Below are 19,557 nucleotides of genomic sequence, written 5' to 3'. Positions count from 1 at the left end.
GTACAAATAAGGCTGATTCAAAGAGTAGAAAAAATTCAACATCATTTTAAATTTCAAAAATTGCAACTTCTGACCTCGAAAGGTGATGGTCTGTCTTGGATTTTCAAAATTTAGTCCTGAACCTTTATTAATCGAGTAATGTGTCATACGCAACCAAGTTCTTTTGCCCAGTCGTCAATAGTTTTCAGATAAGTGCATAATCAAGTAGGTTAAAATAGAGTTTATATTGAATGTACAGACGTACTTCAGTAATAGACTTTACGCTTTGCGTGTATCAATGACGATTCTAGATCCAACGAACACGATTCTTTATTTAGTAGCCAAACCTACGATCACCCACTGACGTGTCGTTTACATCACGTATATCTAACTAAATTTAAGTGTATGGTATACACATTCTCGAAAAGTCTTGTACAGTTTAGTGCAAAATCTCCAGCTTATCTAAGAGATCTTGTATCCCATTGCGTCTTTCCAATAACATTTAATTTTGAATGGAATCGTACTTCCTGTAATAACTAAGATAAAACCTTGGTGGTAATTTCCCTATACATTTTTGGATTCTGTCTTTGCAACTATTTTTTAAAGAAACAAGTACTGCCGCTAACTAAGACCTCCTGAAAAACACGTGAATCACCCGAGTGGAACTTTCTTAAGAGATCGGACATAAAATGAAACTTTTTTACTGGTGATTTTGTGGCATTTTAATATTGTGTCGCATTTTCAAATTGTGTCGCATATTTATGTTTTGACCCAAATAGCTTTTAAGCTCAGAGAATCAAATTGATGTGAGAAGTCATAAAATCTTAATGAAAATAAAAAATCTTTTCCTCTTGCACGTGTTCCTCTCATTATTTGGTTTTGTTTTGGGAGCTTGGAGGGGAAGTTGGTATATTAGATTTCTTTACATGTCTTATTGATTATAATGAGGTGTGGAGGAGTAATGTGATTTACAAGTATTCGCAATAGAAACGCGTGCTCAAATTTGCATTGCACCTCGTGTCCTACAAATTTTGTCTTATGAGCACATCAAAAGTTTGCTCTTAAAGGTTTCAGGTATTTGCTTGCTTTTCATGTCAACCGTGAGATATGGAAAGTTACCCGACACTTCTGCAAGACATAGGTATACCGCGAATCGTAGAATTAATACCTGAAGTTACAACGTGTCCATACTGTGATGACAAAATATTCGAAGTGATAAATACTCCTCAATAATTTTACAATTGACCAAACTTTTTTTAGTCCACGGCCCCAATCTCTGACTCTACTGCATTTGGTATAAATCTGAATCACCCTTGATTTTTTAATTATGTCCACCAATTACACATTTGAATTTTTGTCATTAGAATTTGTAGTGATGGATTAGTCCCAAAAATTGAAAGACTTTTAAAAAATCAGTTTGATATATATTTATCACTTTGTCCTGAATTTTAATGAGAAGAGTGAAAATGCGAGAAAACACACATTATGTTATAGTCACCTAAACTGAAAACACTTGTCATATGATGGTCACGTAAACTGAAAACACTTGTCATGTTATGGTCACTTAAATTGAAAATACTTGTCATATGATGGTCACTTAAACTGAAAACACTTGTCATGTTATGGTCATTATTGAATCAGTCATATAATGCGCATTGAGTGATGTCTATAATGGGAAAGCTGCTTGAATTATACATGTGACTAGTCCCTGTCTTTATGAAATATGTTCTCTGACAAAGATATCAATCTCGAGGAAGCGGGACATTCAGTGCTGTTATGTAGATGTGATACTTTGAAATATTGCCGTTGCTTAGAAAATGTGTGTATTGGTCTTAATTTTATAAGTATAAGTTACCCTGCTTGCATTTAATTGTAACATGTATAATGTAGACCTGCTCGGCATGCATTTCTTTTCAAATAAGTTAACCCTGATTGTATGTATTATATATATATATATATATATATATATATATATATATATATATATATATATATATATATATATATATATATATATATAACTCCGAGTGACGAAGAAACAATGCGATGAAATTGAAAAATAGTCATTTTTGTACTTTCTGTCTTTTTGTTTTTATTTGTTTCTTTGGGAGAGGGATACTATTTTAGATAATGTTACAGCCATTGTTGATCAGCAGCATATGAACGTGTGCGAGGATGTAATTCTCACAAACCAGATACGTCGATGTTAGTCCTCACTGGTTACTAATATTTTGTTTTATTTTCCTATTCACGTGAACTTCCACATATTGCTTCGAAACCTCGGTATACCGGCAATTGTAGCGCTAAAAACAGACTATAGAACATCGACCAACTGTTTGGTCACAAGATGGCCAACTGTTAGGTCACAAGATGGCCAACTGTTTGGTCACAAGAATAAAGAACATTCGTAACGCCTATAAATGAATCGACCTACCTCGATATAAGTTATAAATCTGCATTGATCGTTTTATTGTCGTAATAACCCCTCAGGTGATTTCAAGGAGGTAGTCGTGCATTTGCCGTATTGTTAACCAAGGTTCTGTCTGCATTTGCATGTAAACCCTGTTGTCTCTATTTATGCATGGCCGATGGATTATTTATTGTCATGCGTAGCGTTTATAGTAACGACAAAACGAACAGGACAATTTTGAAGCTATTAAGTGAAGATGAAACGTGATTAAAAATTCTTTTTAATTGTGTGAATCTGAATTGAACGTCCAAATCGGACCTCCTAGGAAAAGTTGTTCTTTCCCAACTTGTACCTCATTCGAATTCAAATAGCTTTTTCAGGAATGTACAGACTGCTTATCGCCCTCGCCAAAGTACTGAAACTGCTCTTCTGCCCTTCTCAATGATTTGGATAGTGGAAAGATTACGGTCAGCATCCACCTTGACTTGTCGGCGGAATCAGACGCAACATGCTATGACATGTAACTTCATCGTCTCCATTATATATTTGGTAGTCACGACACAGTTCTAACCAGTCAACTGAAAACAAACTGTGTCCGTAAATAGAAAACATTCCAGTCCACTTGATCTATGTGTTGGTCTTCCACAAGGTTTTGTTCTTAACCCAGTTCTCTTCATTCTGTATACTCAGCCGCTCTCAGGTGTCATATATCATCATCCAGTACCTCACGCAAATATACAAATCTAGATGCCCAACTGAAATTGAGCCTACCATCCAAGGCGTAGAGAGGTACATTTCGGACGTGAAGTCATTGATGACATGTAACAAGCTGCAGATGAATGATGATAAAACATAAGCAGTCCTGATCACCAAGGAAAGACAGTAACAATCAGCTATATCAACATTAAGTTTACATCATCAGTATGAAAACGATGTGTCGCTCACGTCAGTTCTCTCTCATTATACCAACATGTCATCAACATTTTCAAGTCTGCATATCTGGAGCGAGACGCATCAGCTCCATTCGCAATTTTCTTTCGGTTCACGCCAATAAAACACTTATATGTCCATAAATAATTTCAAGATGGGAAATTCAATTCACCTCTGCCTGTTTCATCTCAGTTTCTACTATAGATACTTCAGTACGTTCAAAGCACGGCTACTCGGATCAACACGACTACTCGGATCAACACGGCTACTCGGATCAACACGACTACTCGGATCAACACGACTACTCGGATCAACCTTAGAACATGAAGAAGTAAGCACACCTCTCACCTGCCCTGTAACCGTCACTGGCAATCCGTTCTATCCAGGATCAAACACAAAATCTGTTAACTATGCTACGTTTCATTGACTGACTCCAGTCCAATATACCTTTCTGATCTCACCCATTTATATACAACATCTAGAAACTTACGCTCCTCTTTCGACACTTGCATTCTAAATGTTAAACTGTTTAAACGACGTCGTATGGACAATGTTCTTTTGCGTATTCTGGCTAAGCTATGTGGAACGAATATCCCACAGAACTTAAACACAAGGATAATGTGATGTTATTCAAGAATAATCTTCCAACAAGCCTATTTTGACTACAAGAACAGCCTTCAAGATTTAATAATGTTTATTTCCTTAATTATTGTCAGAGTGTTTTGCTTTGTAATTCCATTGTATTAGGTTTTGTAATATTGGTGTTGTGTATGTCTTGATGTATTATGTAATACTGTAAAGCGCTTAAAGCTTCCAAAGATTAGGTACTGTACTAAATCCACATTATTATTATTATTACAGATCGAAGTTTTAAAAAATCCCTTTCCGGCACCGATGACGGCACGCACACGCATTGCGCAAAAGACATTATGTTTGACTCTAGTGTTCGATGAAAAAGTAGAATATTTAGATCACTGGAAACTTATGTAAAATACGTTGTTAATGGAATCTTCGAGATAAATACCGTGCATATTTTCGGCCAATCTTGTTGAACTGAAAAGAACAAAGAAACTGATCTGCTATCACGGATCAAGGGTATATTGTTCTTTTCAAAACTGATATTTTTTAACGACCTACATAGACCGAGACCGTTCGGTGCATCATGTGACATTCGATACCGAAATATGCTTTTTTCAGTTATATCGATTCTTACAAGAGTATATACGTTATATCCCAACCAGGTAAAGATATTTACGCTGACTTTCTCAATTGCAATTTGCAAACGTGAAAGCTTTCTCCTGGATGTGTCTATGATTTCTAATGATTGAAATTCGACCATGTACAAGTCTGTTGTTCGTCATATTTAGCATGTTCCACACTGACCAGGTTGCCAAAAGATGAATTAATTTATATTCTAGAACATAGAAGGAGAAAAACTGCTTCAGTCGGTGTAAAGTGTACTTTTGAAAAGCGATATATATATATATATATGTATATATATATATATATATATATATATATATATATATATATATATATATATATATATATATATATATATATATATGTATGATGCGAAGTTTTGATAGGAATTCAGGTCAAGACGTGATATTATGTAATGGTGTGTATTTCCAGCAGAAGATAAGGAGGGTGATATAAACAAATGGCCCAAATTTTATTGCCATTCAGGTCCAGTATTCCAGTCTCTCTGTCATGAGAATGAGGAGTGTCGTTATCTTCGCTGCCGTCATCGGTTTGTCATATCAGGTAAGTATGATCAAAGCAAGCTGACATTTTATACCACGATAAACTCAGAAAAAAACAACGTTAAACTCTTATAACTGAAATTTCAATTATTTTGTTATGTTATTTTGTTTGCATCATTAAAAAACAGAAATCTTAATTGAGTGTAGTAATACATGTTTTTGGGTATTTCTGTTACGTAGCTATTTATAGCACTAGGGATATCCAGCTTGATCGCAATAAGGTCATCATAATACCAGTCCTTCAACCAATGGAAGCCAAATTTTTTCAATTATTTTTTGTTTGTTTGTTAGAATATTGTTTTTCTTTAATGCTTACTTCATGTCTGCCTTAACTGGCGGTGTTTATCTTATGCTGTACACGTGACTCTATTTATAGAAGTGGAAAAGTAGTTCACCTTACAGTTCATACAGAAATAAACGCAATTCGTATTGATCACGTGGTAACATTCTGACCAATGGGAATGTTACTTTCCTGTACCAGCTACTGGCATTGCAATTATGTAAGAGTTTAATGTTGCTTTTTCTGAGTTCTTCGTGGTATAAACTGTCAGTTGCCGACTCACACGGCAAATAACGCCCGAAGGGCGTTATGTAAGCTGAGTGAGTCGGCAACTGACAGTTTATACCACGATGAACTCAGAAAAAACAACGTTAAACTCTTATAATTGAAATTTCAATTATTTGTTATGTTATTTTGTTTGCATCATTAAAAAACAGAAATCTTAATTGAGCGTAGTAATACATGTTTGTGGTTTTTCTATTACGTAGCTATTTATAGCACTAGGGATATCCAGCTTGATCGCAATAAGGTCATCATAATACCAATCCTTCAACCAATGGAAGCCAATTTTTTTCAATTATTTTTTGTTTGTTTGTTAGAATATTGTTTTTCTTTAATGCTTACTACATGTCTGCCTTAACTGGCGGTGTTTATCTTATGCTGTACACGTGACTCTATTTATAGAAGTGGAAAAGTAGTTCTCCTTACAGTTCATACAGAAATGAACGCAATTCGTTTTGATCACGTGGTAACATTCTGACCAATGGAAATGTTACTTTCCTGCACCAGCTACTGGCATTGCAATTATACAATAATAAAAAGAATCAGAATCACAATTGTTTATTGACGTCATCGTATGACGTCATGTTTTCTATATTCTTCAACTAATAATCTGTGATCGTCATCATTGGATTCAGATACAATGGTTCTTTAAACATGTTTGTATTCTTTATACAGGCGATTGTTTATGAAAGCCACATATGAGTGGAACATATAAGAACAGAAGAAACTAATGTATTAAACAAACTGAAAGCTGTTTTTTTTCTTAAATTAAACACTGTGATGCCTTTTCTGATTAAAAGTGCCATGCTTAAATAAATTTCCCGGTATAAAAAAACAATAAGCACAAATAGTTAAAATAATCAAAAACATTTCAAATGCAACGATCTCTATCTCAAAATTTTATTATTTCCCACAAACGTTCCATTTCAAAAGTGCAAACATTGTGAGGATTGTTTCCATCTTACCGGGTGGAGAGAAAGAGAGAGAGGGAGAGTGACAGGCCATGGTAAAAGGTTCCAATGCATGTTTTTATTGAGGGGTTTCTAATATCCACTTTTAGGAGAACAATGTTTCCGAATTCGAAGCTTGTTAGCGTGACAATATTATCGCGCTCGTTTTATTAAATTGTGAGCCATTTTCTCTACTGACCAAATCACTGTGGCGTTCTTGACGTATTTTAATTATTATTCCCGGTGTTTGTTTGACAAACCATTAATATTAATGACTCATCCATATGCAGACACAACAAAAATATTTATATCACCAAACCACATTCTTCTCATAACATGTTTACAGAAATATTTTTTTTTTAATTTGAAGGATTCTTGTTTGCTGTTTGTTTACTCTCGTCCTGTTTGTGCTTCAGAGTTACCTAAATAGTAGGTAGAAATGGGAGTTCTGGTTCACTTTTATCACTGTGTGATAGACAGTGATCAAGGGTGTCTTCTTTTTAACCTGTGACCTATGACTGGGTTTCTGGGTTTCTGTTTCACTTTTTTCTCATGGCGTAGCAGAAAAATGGGGATGTTTTGATCTTGCATACACTCTCCTGTCGACCGTACTCCTTTCTAAATCGGGTTTCTAGCTCACTCCTTTTGTGTGTGTCACTAAGTGTACTTTGACGTATGAAAATGTCCGTTTGCGAGTGTGTGAATACCATCCATAGAGTAACTTTTATCGTCGAAGGAACATATTCATTTTTGTGTTGATGAGCATGGTAGAGAGGTGATGTTGTTGCGAGCTGAAAGTTCTCATCGAGAAGTATCGTAGATGTCCTTTTAATGAATGCAATGATGGCGACAATACGACCGATGCCAGTTTTTAGACATATTTGGCCTTTTCCTTGCTGGTATTATCACCGAGAGTGAGACATTTCATTTTTGACCTATGTCCATTGAATTCTGTGTTGGGTATCCCACAAGTTTCATCTTTGAACTTTCCAAGTTTCTTTTTATCTTTGCACTGGAATGGGTTTGTTTCAGAATAATCGCTCAGATCAAAGAGGTCTCGATGTTAGTACAGCTCTGCATAGACGTCGTCGGTGTGATTTTCATAAATGAATGAATCTGTATCGGTCATGCGCAGTGTGGCTTTAAATCCGTATTGATGAAGTTGGAATGAAACTCAACCATTAGCCTTTTGGAGAGGTCGATTGGTTTATCAAGCATGAGATGTGTGTTTCAACTTTTTTCCTGCGTCTAATTTTTCCACGGTTTTTCCGAAGACGCTGTTGTTCATGAGTTTGAAGAATTTTTTTGCCAATGTCAGTAGTGTTTGGCGTTGAAGTCAACGTAGGATTTCATCCATGGCGATGTTTTACACTTGAGAGCTCGATGGACTTTCTCAAGAACGAGTCCGTGTTGGAGAGCTTGTTCGAGCAGTCGACGATATATCTTGTAGCGTGTTTTATGGTTGAGATTGGGTACTAATTCTTTTTTATCTTGGCATCTCCGATTCCGAATTGGTGTTTATTTGCTCGAGTTGTTGTGGAGAAAGCATCGAGGATATGATGAGGAGTGATTCAGCGCAGAAGGGATAATCGTTATAAGCGTCGTGGAGATGAGAGGGATAAAGGAGATCGTCTTCTACGTAAAAGTCATGATGATCATCGTATCATCATCGCATCCAGGTTGTCTTTCCTCGTCGAACTGGTCTCCGGTAATCCAGTTAAAATCACCCACAGAAAGTGTTTGTGACATCGCACATCCCTATAGATTATTGTTATCAATGTAGAGCATGTACGTGGATGGTTTGGTGGGATCGTAGTGTTTCATGTAGTTGTTGTTGGCAACGGTGTGTTTTTGGATTATGAATGAGACTCCACCGTGAATCATTTGTTCGGTAAACATGAACATGTCTGGGACTTGTAAATAGTTCAAGCTGTACTTGACTCGTCTTGAGGAAAGTATCACAGGAGAGGCCAGGCGAGGAAAAATACCAGAGTAAATCGAGTTGGTAATGATTTATACACATATGTCTGAAATTTTCGAAGACATCCCTCAGTAGAAGTTCATCCGTTTTCAGGTTTAGGTCATGATAATCGCCTAGAGTTTGACTTCCGAGATCGTTCCATATCTTGATCGAGTATGTGGTATTCCTCGTCGGTTATGTTGGAGAGATGTAAATAAGAACAGAAGGCGTCAATGGGTGGTAACGAGGTTTCATCGGATCTCGAAAACGCATTAGTGTATTCGAACGCATCGATGTATTCGTAGGAATAAAAATCTTTTCGCTGGACGAGAGTTGCATTAGCCCCAAATATTTTTTCTAGATGTGTTAACATCAGGAAAAATTCTAGCGGTTTGTAGATATAGCCACCTCATAATTTCAAGGTAAGTTTTAGCTCTGGTTTCCTTATTTTCCCCAAATCTCGAGTAGTACCTGGCGAATGGTAAGGAATCTGCATGTATTAATCTGAATCTAATTGCCAAAGACTGCCTGGTTTCTGCAAACATTTGGGCACAGTGTCTATTTCAATTGCAATTGTCACTTTGAGCAAATATCTGCGGAAACCAGACAGTCCTATTTATGACGTAGTGTACTAGCCATGTATTTTCTTGGTTATAAAGCTGAACCAGCTGAAAACTGCACAGACCCAGATCTGCCATCATATAATGGACTGGCAGATCTGGTTCTATGTATTTTTTGCTACTAGTACTCAATTAAACAAACAATATAGACCCTGATCTGCATTATGTGATGACAGATCATGGTTGGTGTTGCTTGCAGTGTGATTGAACTTATAATGGAGAGTATTAAGATACTCAGCAATACAAGCACAGTAAGGGCTGTTCCAGTCAAACATACTCTGTTCCAGTCAAACATACTCTGTTCCAGTCAAACATACTTGGGACTCAGGTAAATCACTTGCACCATGGAGTAGTCATTCAGACATGCAATTTAGAATTTTGTATAATTTACTCTGAGTTATCAGATTACCTTGGGATACAGTTCTAATAAGGTGTGTTCTCTGACCTTTACAATGGCCACGATTGCTACCTTTTGCTCATGACAAAGAATTGTTGGTGCAGTCTCTTCGTTGATGCAGAAATATAATGTTGAACTCAGATGCGGACACGCCTCCATACATCGTGATCAGCCAATCGTTGAGCGATTTAATCGAACACGTGCTGAGCGATTCTTTGGACATCATTACGCCCAGGAATTACTAATGGCGGACACTTGATCTCGTGAATGCGTTGCAAGAATACCGCGCGTGATAGGTGCGTTAAACAACGAAGTCACGCGCGGCATTGCTATGAAACCCATTGATGAAAGAAAGAAACACGTACCATCTAAGAGACACGACTCGCCAACGAGACCATTGCTGAGTAGCATCGTGACAGCCAAATATTTATATGAACCCAGTGAACTTGAAGGTAGTAAAAAAGAGCAAATGATCCTATCTGAATTGTAGCCACATATAAAATTCCCAGTCTGGTACAATCTATGGATCAATCTGTAGCAATCGCGGCCATCGTAAAGATCCATGTTGATAAATTTGTTCAAGCGCAACTGCGACTTCCGTTGCTGTTTTTGTTGATAATAGTTTTGCTACCTTGTATCTACTCGCAACGTCGACTACCGCCAGTGCGATTTTTGTATGTGCGTGAACGACTCTGTCGTTCGCGTACCTCGTCGTGGGGCAAAAACAAAATATCTGATTGATGGACTTCGTTGGGAGTGCAGACATCAAACCGTCCACGCTGAATCGTTTTAAGTGGCGCCATATGCATTTGCCATATTGCCTGTCGGGACAACCAGTCTGCCGCAACATCATATTTGACACCGGCTGCATCAGCGAGTTTGCTAACCGCTGCCGTGCCTTTCCAGTATCCTCTTGCACTATGAAAAATCCATTAATAATTTAATTATCGGACAATTACTTTTGTAGTCTCCTTTATTATTTTATTTTTTATAGACCTCAGCTTGTAGATCAGCTTGACATCAGAGGTATATCGTTGTTGCAGATATTTTTTTTTTATAAGCGACGTCATGAGCATGGCAGGGTTGATCAATGGCATTGACTGGAAATTCACCAGCAGAATATTTTCACAAGGAAAACAAAAACACAGATGTCATTTAAGTTACGGAGCGATACGGTCAAATCCCCAAAGTTATCAAAGGTAACTGTAAACATTTGATTATCATTAACGGCGCTCATACACGTACGCTGTGATGCATTCATAAGATTTGTTGCTAATGCAACATGGACATAAATAAGTATAAAAATTTCTTTGCACATGCTCAGAAAACCCGACATGGATTCATCACAATTAATTTACAAGACCCAAGAAGTATAATAACGCATAGGTCTCAATAAAATATTTGGTCGGGCAACCCGTCAGCACATCAGTCATAAGTCATTTACCTGCTACCCACGTGGACACCCCTTAAAAGGGGACCGTCCTCATGATGCCGTCGCGGAAGGCTGGGATAGGCGTTTTTAATACAAGAACTTAACAGTTGTTAAGGCCTTGATTTTAGAAACGGACCTTTACAAACGCCCAAAAAGGTCAGTTCACCCACCCCACCCCCTGCTGCTACGTATTAGCTACATATGTTCAAAATCATTTTTAATGTAACAGAAATTACCTCTTATTTGCATAGTGTTACCAGCGTAAAATTCTGCCGTTAACTGACCAATAGTCACTCACCTATACTTAAAAAGAGTCATTATTACTATCTGGTTTTCGAAGAGATAATCTCTGAAGCAATTCAATTAGTAACTATATTCAACGCACCTAGGAACCGCTCTTGTAGGCTAGTGATTAGATCGTCTGCCTTGGATGCTAAGGGTCGCGTGTTCTATCCCCGACAGAGTCATACCAAAGGAATATAAAAATAATATTTACAGCTGCTTGAACTTTGTTTTAAAGCATACAATCACACACACACACAAATTATTGAACCTAGGCATGACTGTACTAGGAAGGACACTTTCCCTCATTTCTGGCTTATTTTAAGTCGTACTTTTCATTCAGGTCCTAGTTTTAGATTGTGTTAATTTTCAATGTTTTTCTTCCAGGCAATCACTACGCATGTGCCGCCTCACTCACATACAACACATGCAGCGCACACCACTCATGAACCAAATGTACATGAAAAGTTTGTCTTCTTCTATGACTCCATCACGGTAGGGAAATACCGCTCTCTCTGTCTCTGTCTGTCTGTCTGTCTCTCTATTTCTCTCTCTCTCTCTCTCTCTCTCTCTCATATTGTTGGTGTTGTTGTTCTAGGGTTTTGCGCCATTTTCAGCACAAGATAGGCTATACATGGCGGCCAGTATAACTGGTGGAGGAAGAACCCTGGAAAACCCAGGGAAGAACCACCGACCCACTAGAAGCTACTGGCAGGCTTTCCCACGTACCCACGCTAGCCGAGCCTTGGACTTGCACCCACGCAGACAGAGGTGAGATGGCAGTGATCCGGAACGGTGAGCGCTTTGGACCACTCGGCTACTCGGGGCCCATCTCTCTCATATATTGACATACAGATGTAAAGTGGACAAATACTTAACCACATATATGCATAGAGAAACAAAGAGAAAAATAAATGCAATTCGGCATGAATCCATCCATGAAGGCACACACACACACACACACACACACACACACACACACACACACAAATGCATACATAACTATATTAACACAAATACTTACACATATACATACATATAGCACAAATTAAAACCTCACAGCGTAAACTAGCGATATAGTATGTGCAGATCTTATATGAATTTTCATTTAATACGAAATTTATGAAACAGTTTAAATTCCTATAAGTGTCAAGAGTCAAATGTCGAAACATATCACATACTTTTCTTTTTTCCTAATAACCTAAACAGATTTATGGCTCTGTTTACTATATGATGAAGTTGTGCCATATTTTTCTAATAAAAGAGCCTAATAACAAATCGGAACCACGATCGAAATCCACTGACGTTACTTTGATGTCTTATGTGACGTTATGACGTGAAATATTCAGAATATCGCAACATATCGGCTGACACCAGCAAAGCTCGTAATTATGGAAGGAACAAAACACTACAAATAGTTATACTACTGGATAAATCTTACGAACATTGCATTCCCCTTTCCGCAGGAAAGCTTTCAAAATTTATTGCAGAATAATATTGGGCATATTTTTCGAGGCATAATTGCACGTTTTGGGGATTTTCCATGATTTGAAATAAAAATGGACTTCCGAATCATAATTTATCACGTTTGAAACAAGCACAGTGGAGAGAATAATGGCATACTTGTATGCTCCTTTGATGTAATGTGGCTGATATTTCTCTGGATATCGAACTTTTGGAAATTTTACACTTTCTAACTAAAATGACAGCACCGTTGTGCTAAAAAAAATCATCCTGAATTAGTCTAAAGTACATTATACTTAGCAGCTATTAAAACAGGGATAATGAATCTTGCCAGACTAAACAGTACCACATACTGAAAGTGCAATGAATGAATTACCAAATATATAAAGTGTATTAAAAAAATGTTATCGGTTCCTTTTTCTACAATCGCTCCAACGTTCAGGACGAAAAAATGACCAATTGGAGCTAGCACGTATTTTTAAAGGTTCGCATCTGGTTTAAAGCCAAGTTGTATGTTATAACCCATACTACGCCCATCAATCATACACCAAAATGAAAGGAAATTAAAGGTTCTTTGAACATAACATAAGTTCTGTCTTAAATAGCCAGAATAACCAGTGAGGAAACCTGGGAAATTCTTTTTCTTTAAAACTCTAACCCATACCAAAATATGAAACTGTAAAGCGCCACGTTTACGAATTCATGTTATGGAATGGTATAATATGCGAGGCATCCGAACGAATGTAAAAATCAATCAACACGGACTTCGTGCGTTACAGTGTTTTTTCAAAATTTCATCATATGTATTTAAACAGATAGAAGATTAAGATTTTCTTACCTTTGAAACTGAAGACTTTGACAACATGCAAAACTAAACATTTGACAACTGATGTGCTGCGATAAGTGATTGCAAGTTTATGTTGCAAATAAAATAAATAATAAAAAAATAAAATAAAAAAAATAAAAATACACAATTTTCTGGAACATTTTACTTCGTTTAATATTTATACTCGAGACAAATATGACATTGACCTTAGCAAATCCTGAAAGTAAACAAAGTTATGGGGTAATGTTTTTGGAACTAATTTTTTAAGTAAATCACGTGATAACACTGGCGTGGCTTGATTGCACACAGTGTGTGATATTTGTCAGATGCTAAATAGTTTTTGTTGTTATGCTCATATCAATTAAATTTCATGAAACAAAATTAATGCCTTCGAAAATTTCTTTTTGCACCCAAAGACTTTCAAAACATATAGTAGAGTTCTTCCATATATACTAATACGTTACTCCACCGGAAAGCTTCAATCACGCAAGTCTAAGAAACAAACGCATGTGTCTTGAGGGATCGACTCTATTGTTTTATGTGAAGCGGGGGCTGGGGGGGGGGGGTAAATGGAGACTTATACATTTTTGTGAAGATAAAAATCTGGTTAGTTTAAGAAAAATATTCTTGCTCTGATCTGTAGGAAATAAAGAACTTATTTCATCTTATTGAAAAAGAAAATTCAACCATTCCAGCCACCCCACCCCTCTAAATCTTGCAATTAAATGGTCGATTCCTTGCTTTTGACTTCATTGTGGATCTTGTAAATACGTACATACATTGTGATAAAACTGGTGGCTTAAAAAATTTACTTCTGACTTCGAAAGGTGAATCGCCATCTGCCAAATTTTATATAAGGTTTTAAATTGGTGGAAACAGAAGTGTCAAAATACATTAACTTTATCATGAAAAGTTCTTGCAGAAATTTTGTTGTCGTCATCCCTGCTCCACTAATATGACGATAACTCAGACGTCACATGACCTGTGTTAATACGCCAGAACTATGTACAACTTTAGTATTTCGCAAATAAGTTAGTCCATGCAAGCAAAATCTATTCCGATGTGGTTATATGTCAGGACTCGGAAGTAAAGATACCAATCTGCTCTCAGCGCATGTTTTTAGGAGACACATTGTTTATTATTCCTTACAGCATAAGATGATGATAATCAGCAGCCATAACTGCTATATCTTTACCTTGAGCGAGGAGCAGAGAATGGACGTTCACACTGTCACCGGGATGAGGATACTGGAGGTACTATAAATTGTTACTTTTTAACCAGCGGCCATGAATATCTATCAAAACTAAGGGTTGATATTGATTTTGTTGTTGGAGTATGGAGATCTTGGAACCAAAAGAAAAACGAAAAAAAAAATCCACCATTTCAGTTCGAACCCATAACCACAGGCTAAGGAACTAATCTTTGCACCCACCAGTTCCACCCTGCCATCTGTGATTACGTATGAAATAATGGATAGATACTTTGACATACATACATACGTACGTATGTACGTACGTACATACATACATACATACATACGTAAGTCCGTACGTCCTTACATACATACATACATACATACACGTAATTTTATATTATGTATCCTCAGCCCTGTATTATATTATATTATATTATATTATATTATATTATATTATATTACATTATTATTATATTATATTATACTATATTATATTATATTATATTATATTATATTATATTATATTATATTATATATGCGTGGAGTGCATTTTTATTGTTTGTTTCAGACCAAGCTTCTTCCTTTTCTGGATTCCACTACGAAAACGGAAGTAAAGATGTCCTCTCTGGACCATCGTATTCAGGCTATCTGTGGAAATGGAATCTTGCATTATTACACCTTCGATTAAACGATGACGTTCTTAAATTAACTGGGTATTTGATGTGCAGTTTGTTATAGCTCCATCCATCCATCGATTTATATTGATACTTTTATAAGTTCATTTTAATATCCACATTCTATTAGTCAATTGTAATTAGTTTTTTTTTTCGTTCATTTCTTTTGGTGATTATTCTTTAATTTGTTTCTGCTCATTCGCTTTCACTTTTATAAGTATGCACCGCTTTTCAAGTATCTTTGCAGGTTATTATTATTATTATTATTATTATTATTACACTAGGTTAGTCGCCCATCCTATGACTGAAATTTAAATAAATTAAAAACAATATTAAAATGAACTGGGATTAGCGAATGTAAATTAAAGTTTACAGGTAAAACTACAAAAAAGTATTTAAAAAATTGGGTTGCAGCCGCGAGTTTCCAGCTCGAAACGTTTTGTTTAGCAAGCGTGACACTGAAAAAGAAATGTGGGTGTTTATGTAGCTTAATTGCCCAACCTAGGACATGAGTCATTAAAGAAAGGTTTAGCATAAAAATAGGAAAATGTTTTAAAAAGTAAAACCTTAGAATGAGCAAGTTTAAAAGAAAGTTTGAACCTAAACATACAAAAACGTTTTACAAATTGGGATGACGCCGCACGTTATTGCTCCAGAATCTTCAAAAATTCTGAATAGGCCTGCTCCCAAATGTTTGGACGATTTAGTAAGTTTTCAACGCAATAACTATAATTTTAGATATGCAAATATTTGTATGTACCAAGAATTAAAACCTCAACATTTGGCGAAAACATCTTTTAGATATGTATGGAATGAGCTATCTTGTCACTTTCTAGAGCAATCAGATTTTAATCATTTTATCCTGACATGGTAGCGACTGTAAATGTCACTCCTTTAAATAATACCCAGCCTCACCCCGCCACGCTGGCAGCTGATGCTTGTGGCAGCCGATGTTTGTGTTAACGTTTTTATTTTGTTTATCTGTCATTGTCTTATGTGTCAAAAAAGCGCCCTACTGTTAGCGCCTTTCTTTTCAAACAAGGCGAGCAGCAGAGAGGGCGAACCCTACAACTTTTTAGAAGCCGAAATAAGCCCTTTATGGAGGGCTAACTCTACAAGCTCCAAATGCCGTTGTAAACTCAATTGTCGCCGTTGTTGCTGCGTTTTGTTGTCGTCGCCCCTCTGCTGCTTGCAATTAAACCCGACCGAGGACATAAATTAAAAATTACTTATACCAAATAATGATACACTCAGAATCTTACACAGCCAGGATGTCTAGGGAGCGAGAAGAAGCACTTAAAAATATATCCCGGTGTAGGAAAAGTTTAAAAAAGATTGTGCAATTACAACAACAAGCACAAGCTGAGTATGCAGCTGAAGCAAAAGAGTTATTTCAACCCGTCACTGCAATCACTGAAAAGGTTTTAACTGCTATTAGGGGACCAGAAGAAGGAAAAAGTCTTATTCAAGTATTAAGAGAAGAAGCGTCTACGCAATCTGATAAAAGAAAAATAACTGATATCCGAGAAAGTTTTACCGAAGAGGGCATAAGAAATATCGAGGAATATGATTTGACAGATGCCCACAGTAGATTTGATTTTGGTAGGTTTGCCGCCGAAAGTCATCAGTTTAGAGATCAATTTTTAAAACCTGAGTATGTCAAAGGTGTAAAGAAAGAAACCTGGGGTAATTGGTTGTATAAAATAAACACGAATGATTACACCATAGCCAAAACGGATATTGGTTATCCATTTTTTACTAACGGAATGGAAGAATATACTAGAAAACAGAAAGAACTGCGGCAAGAAAAACAGCAAGAAAAACAGCGACAAAAGGAAAGAAAACGAGAACTGCAGCAAGAAGAACAGCGACAACAACAACAGCGACAAAAAGAAAAGGAGGAAGAAAAACAACAGCGACAAAAAGTGAAGGAAGAAGAAAAACAACAGCGACAAAATGAAAAGGAAGAACAGCGACAAAAGGAAAAGGAAGAAGAAAAAAAACAGAAAAAAAACCTTCACCTTCTGCGCCGTCGCAACCGACAGAAAAGAAACGACAAAAAAAAGAAAGCACCAGAAAAAATAGTAGTAGTACCACACGTAGACGTACCTGATCCATCTCCGTCACCAACTTTTGATTTTTGTTTGGCCCGCAACAAGTATCGCCTCCTTCCCCGACTCCGCAACAAGTATTACCCTCCCCTCCCCCTCAAGTTCCGCCACGGCCTCGAATTCAACTATCGGGTAAAAAAACTCAAGATCCCGTTCGTACTGATACCCTGCGGGAACAACGCCGGACTAATCAGGAATCGTCTATTGGCAGTGGTTTTGGAATTCCTTGCCCTGATAATATCTTCAATGATGTGTCCCGGTTAGAAGTTCTTATCAGAGGAAGACGTGCCGGAAACAACTCCCTGGAAATAATTAATGAAGCCGCTCATATTTGCCGGAGATTATTTCAAGGCGGTGTTATGGATGCTATCATATATCAAGAACTCGTCGATGAACGTATCGATAGTGACTAAAGCGATTAGATACATGACAACAAATAACATAATATGGTTATGTACAACAGTCACTACACGCCCGTGCAGGTCAGAGCAGTCAACTCACGATTACCAATTTATAACGCAACTTACGGAGATGGACTTGGTGATGTAACTCAAAAATTATTGCGGGGTTAGCACCAAAATTGGGTCCTCTTGCAAAACAATTATCGATGAAAGCCATTAATGTTGTTGGTGAGAAAGCTCCTGGGGCAATTGTTAGCGCTGCTGACAAAGCGCTCTCAGCAATCAAAGAAAGATTAGCGCGGCTAATGAAACGCAAATCGGTGAAATTGCCAAGTACCGAAACCATGCCCGCGAATGTTAGTAAAATAATAAATCAAGCCGCAAATCAAAACCTAGCGGCGCTGGAATCTGACGCGCAAAAAAAAATATTACAGCAAACTTAATAGCAGGAAACGGGTTGTCATCCATTTGAAACCACACGCAATAGTATAAAATGTTTAAACCGATATCCGATATAGCATTTGATATAGATGCACCGGTTGCTAGAGACAAATCGGTGCGTGATTATCAATTTTATTCCTACGATGCACGAGAACCAGATCACCGAGGGCGTATTGAACTTCAAGTTCACGATACAAGTAGATATTTTTTGCCATCTGAGGCGTTCATTGAAGTAGAAGGCAATCTTGTAAAGGCAGATGGTACAAACTACGGCAACGATGACCGAGTTGGTTTTGTCAACAATGGGATCATGGCATTGTTCAGCAGCGCCGCATATATGATTGATGGACGAAATATCGAATATATTCAGAATGATGTCGATGTTGCCACAACAATAATTGGTCTAGCGAGATATTCTGACGACTTCACAAGATCATCTGGTCCATCAATGATGTTTGCCAAGGATATTACCGACAACGCCGATCATCTTCAGTATGCTACGAGAATACCAAAACAAACCTCTAACGCTGCTCAAGACGCAGATGTGGAGCCGGTAGTTTTTGGTGGTAGCGCGACTTACAACTTTGGATTTATAACACGCCGAGGAATGTTGTCAGGACCTACCAGAAATTTTTCATGCGCGATTCCACTCTCTCACATCTTCGGATTTTGCAGAGACGTCTGAAAGGTCATCTTTGGAGCTAAACACACAGTTGTGCTTCATAGAAAAGCCGATGACAATGATGCGATCTGGCGAGGAGCTGGTGCTGGTGATGCTGGTATAGTAAGAATAACAAAACTCTCACTGTGGATGCCGGTATTAATTCCATCGATCACAGAAGAACCGTGACTGCTCTCTTTTATGAATCAAGGCGGTAAATCATTGCTATCGTGGCTTACAGTAACCACGGACGCCATCCAAAGTCAAGTCAGGGATGTGTTTACTTGGCATATAGCATCACAACAGGGGGTTTCTGCGCCACGACATATCTTTATTGCGCTGCAGGATGTTAGTCGGACGGGTAATCAACTAAAGTCCCATATGATATTTGACAAACTTGACGTTACTGAGGTTTCGTTGAGAATAAACGGCCAGCAAGAACCATCCGAAGATATATCATTAAGTTATACAAATAATCATGTGGCGCGCGCATATC

General features: G+C 37.3%; 1 protein-coding gene across 1 annotated transcript; it reads left to right on the top strand.

The window, feature by feature from the left end:
• Window positions 1-5,002: 5,002 nt before the first annotated feature.
• On the top strand, window positions 5,003-15,481 carry LOC149789529 (uncharacterized). Its single transcript, XM_089973298.1, has 4 exons — window positions 5,003-5,086; window positions 11,676-11,783; window positions 14,730-14,831; window positions 15,342-15,481. The coding sequence occupies exons 1-4, from the start codon at window positions 5,033-5,035 to the stop codon at window positions 15,459-15,461; spliced, it is 384 nt and encodes a 127-aa protein (XP_089829424.1). The 5' UTR covers window positions 5,003-5,032; the 3' UTR covers window positions 15,462-15,481.
• The last annotated feature ends 4,076 nt before the right edge of the window (window positions 15,482-19,557 follow it).

Source organism: Sinohyriopsis cumingii, chromosome 10 (genome assembly GCF_028554795.1).
Source record: "Sinohyriopsis cumingii isolate HCF-2022 chromosome 10, ASM2855479v2, whole genome shotgun sequence".
Lineage (NCBI taxonomy): Eukaryota > Metazoa > Mollusca > Bivalvia > Unionida > Unionidae > Sinohyriopsis > Sinohyriopsis cumingii.
Note: the sequence above shows the minus strand (reverse complement) of the source record. Positions and strands in the feature narration are given on the sequence as shown.

What these genes read in the sequence shown, in the direction of transcription:
- LOC149789529 (XM_089973298.1), top strand. Translation starts at nt 5,033, where the DNA reads ATGAGAATGAGGAGTGTCGTTATCTTCGCTGCCGTCATCGGTTTGTCA. An exon ending in TCATCGGTTTGTCATATCAG is followed by an intron (nt 5,087 to 11,675) that starts GTAAGTATGATC and finishes TTTTTCTTCCAG; the next exon opens with GCAATCACTACGCATGTGCC. An exon ending in CCGGGATGAGGATACTGGAG is followed by an intron (nt 14,832 to 15,341) that starts GTACTATAAATT and finishes TGTTTGTTTCAG; the next exon opens with ACCAAGCTTCTTCCTTTTCT.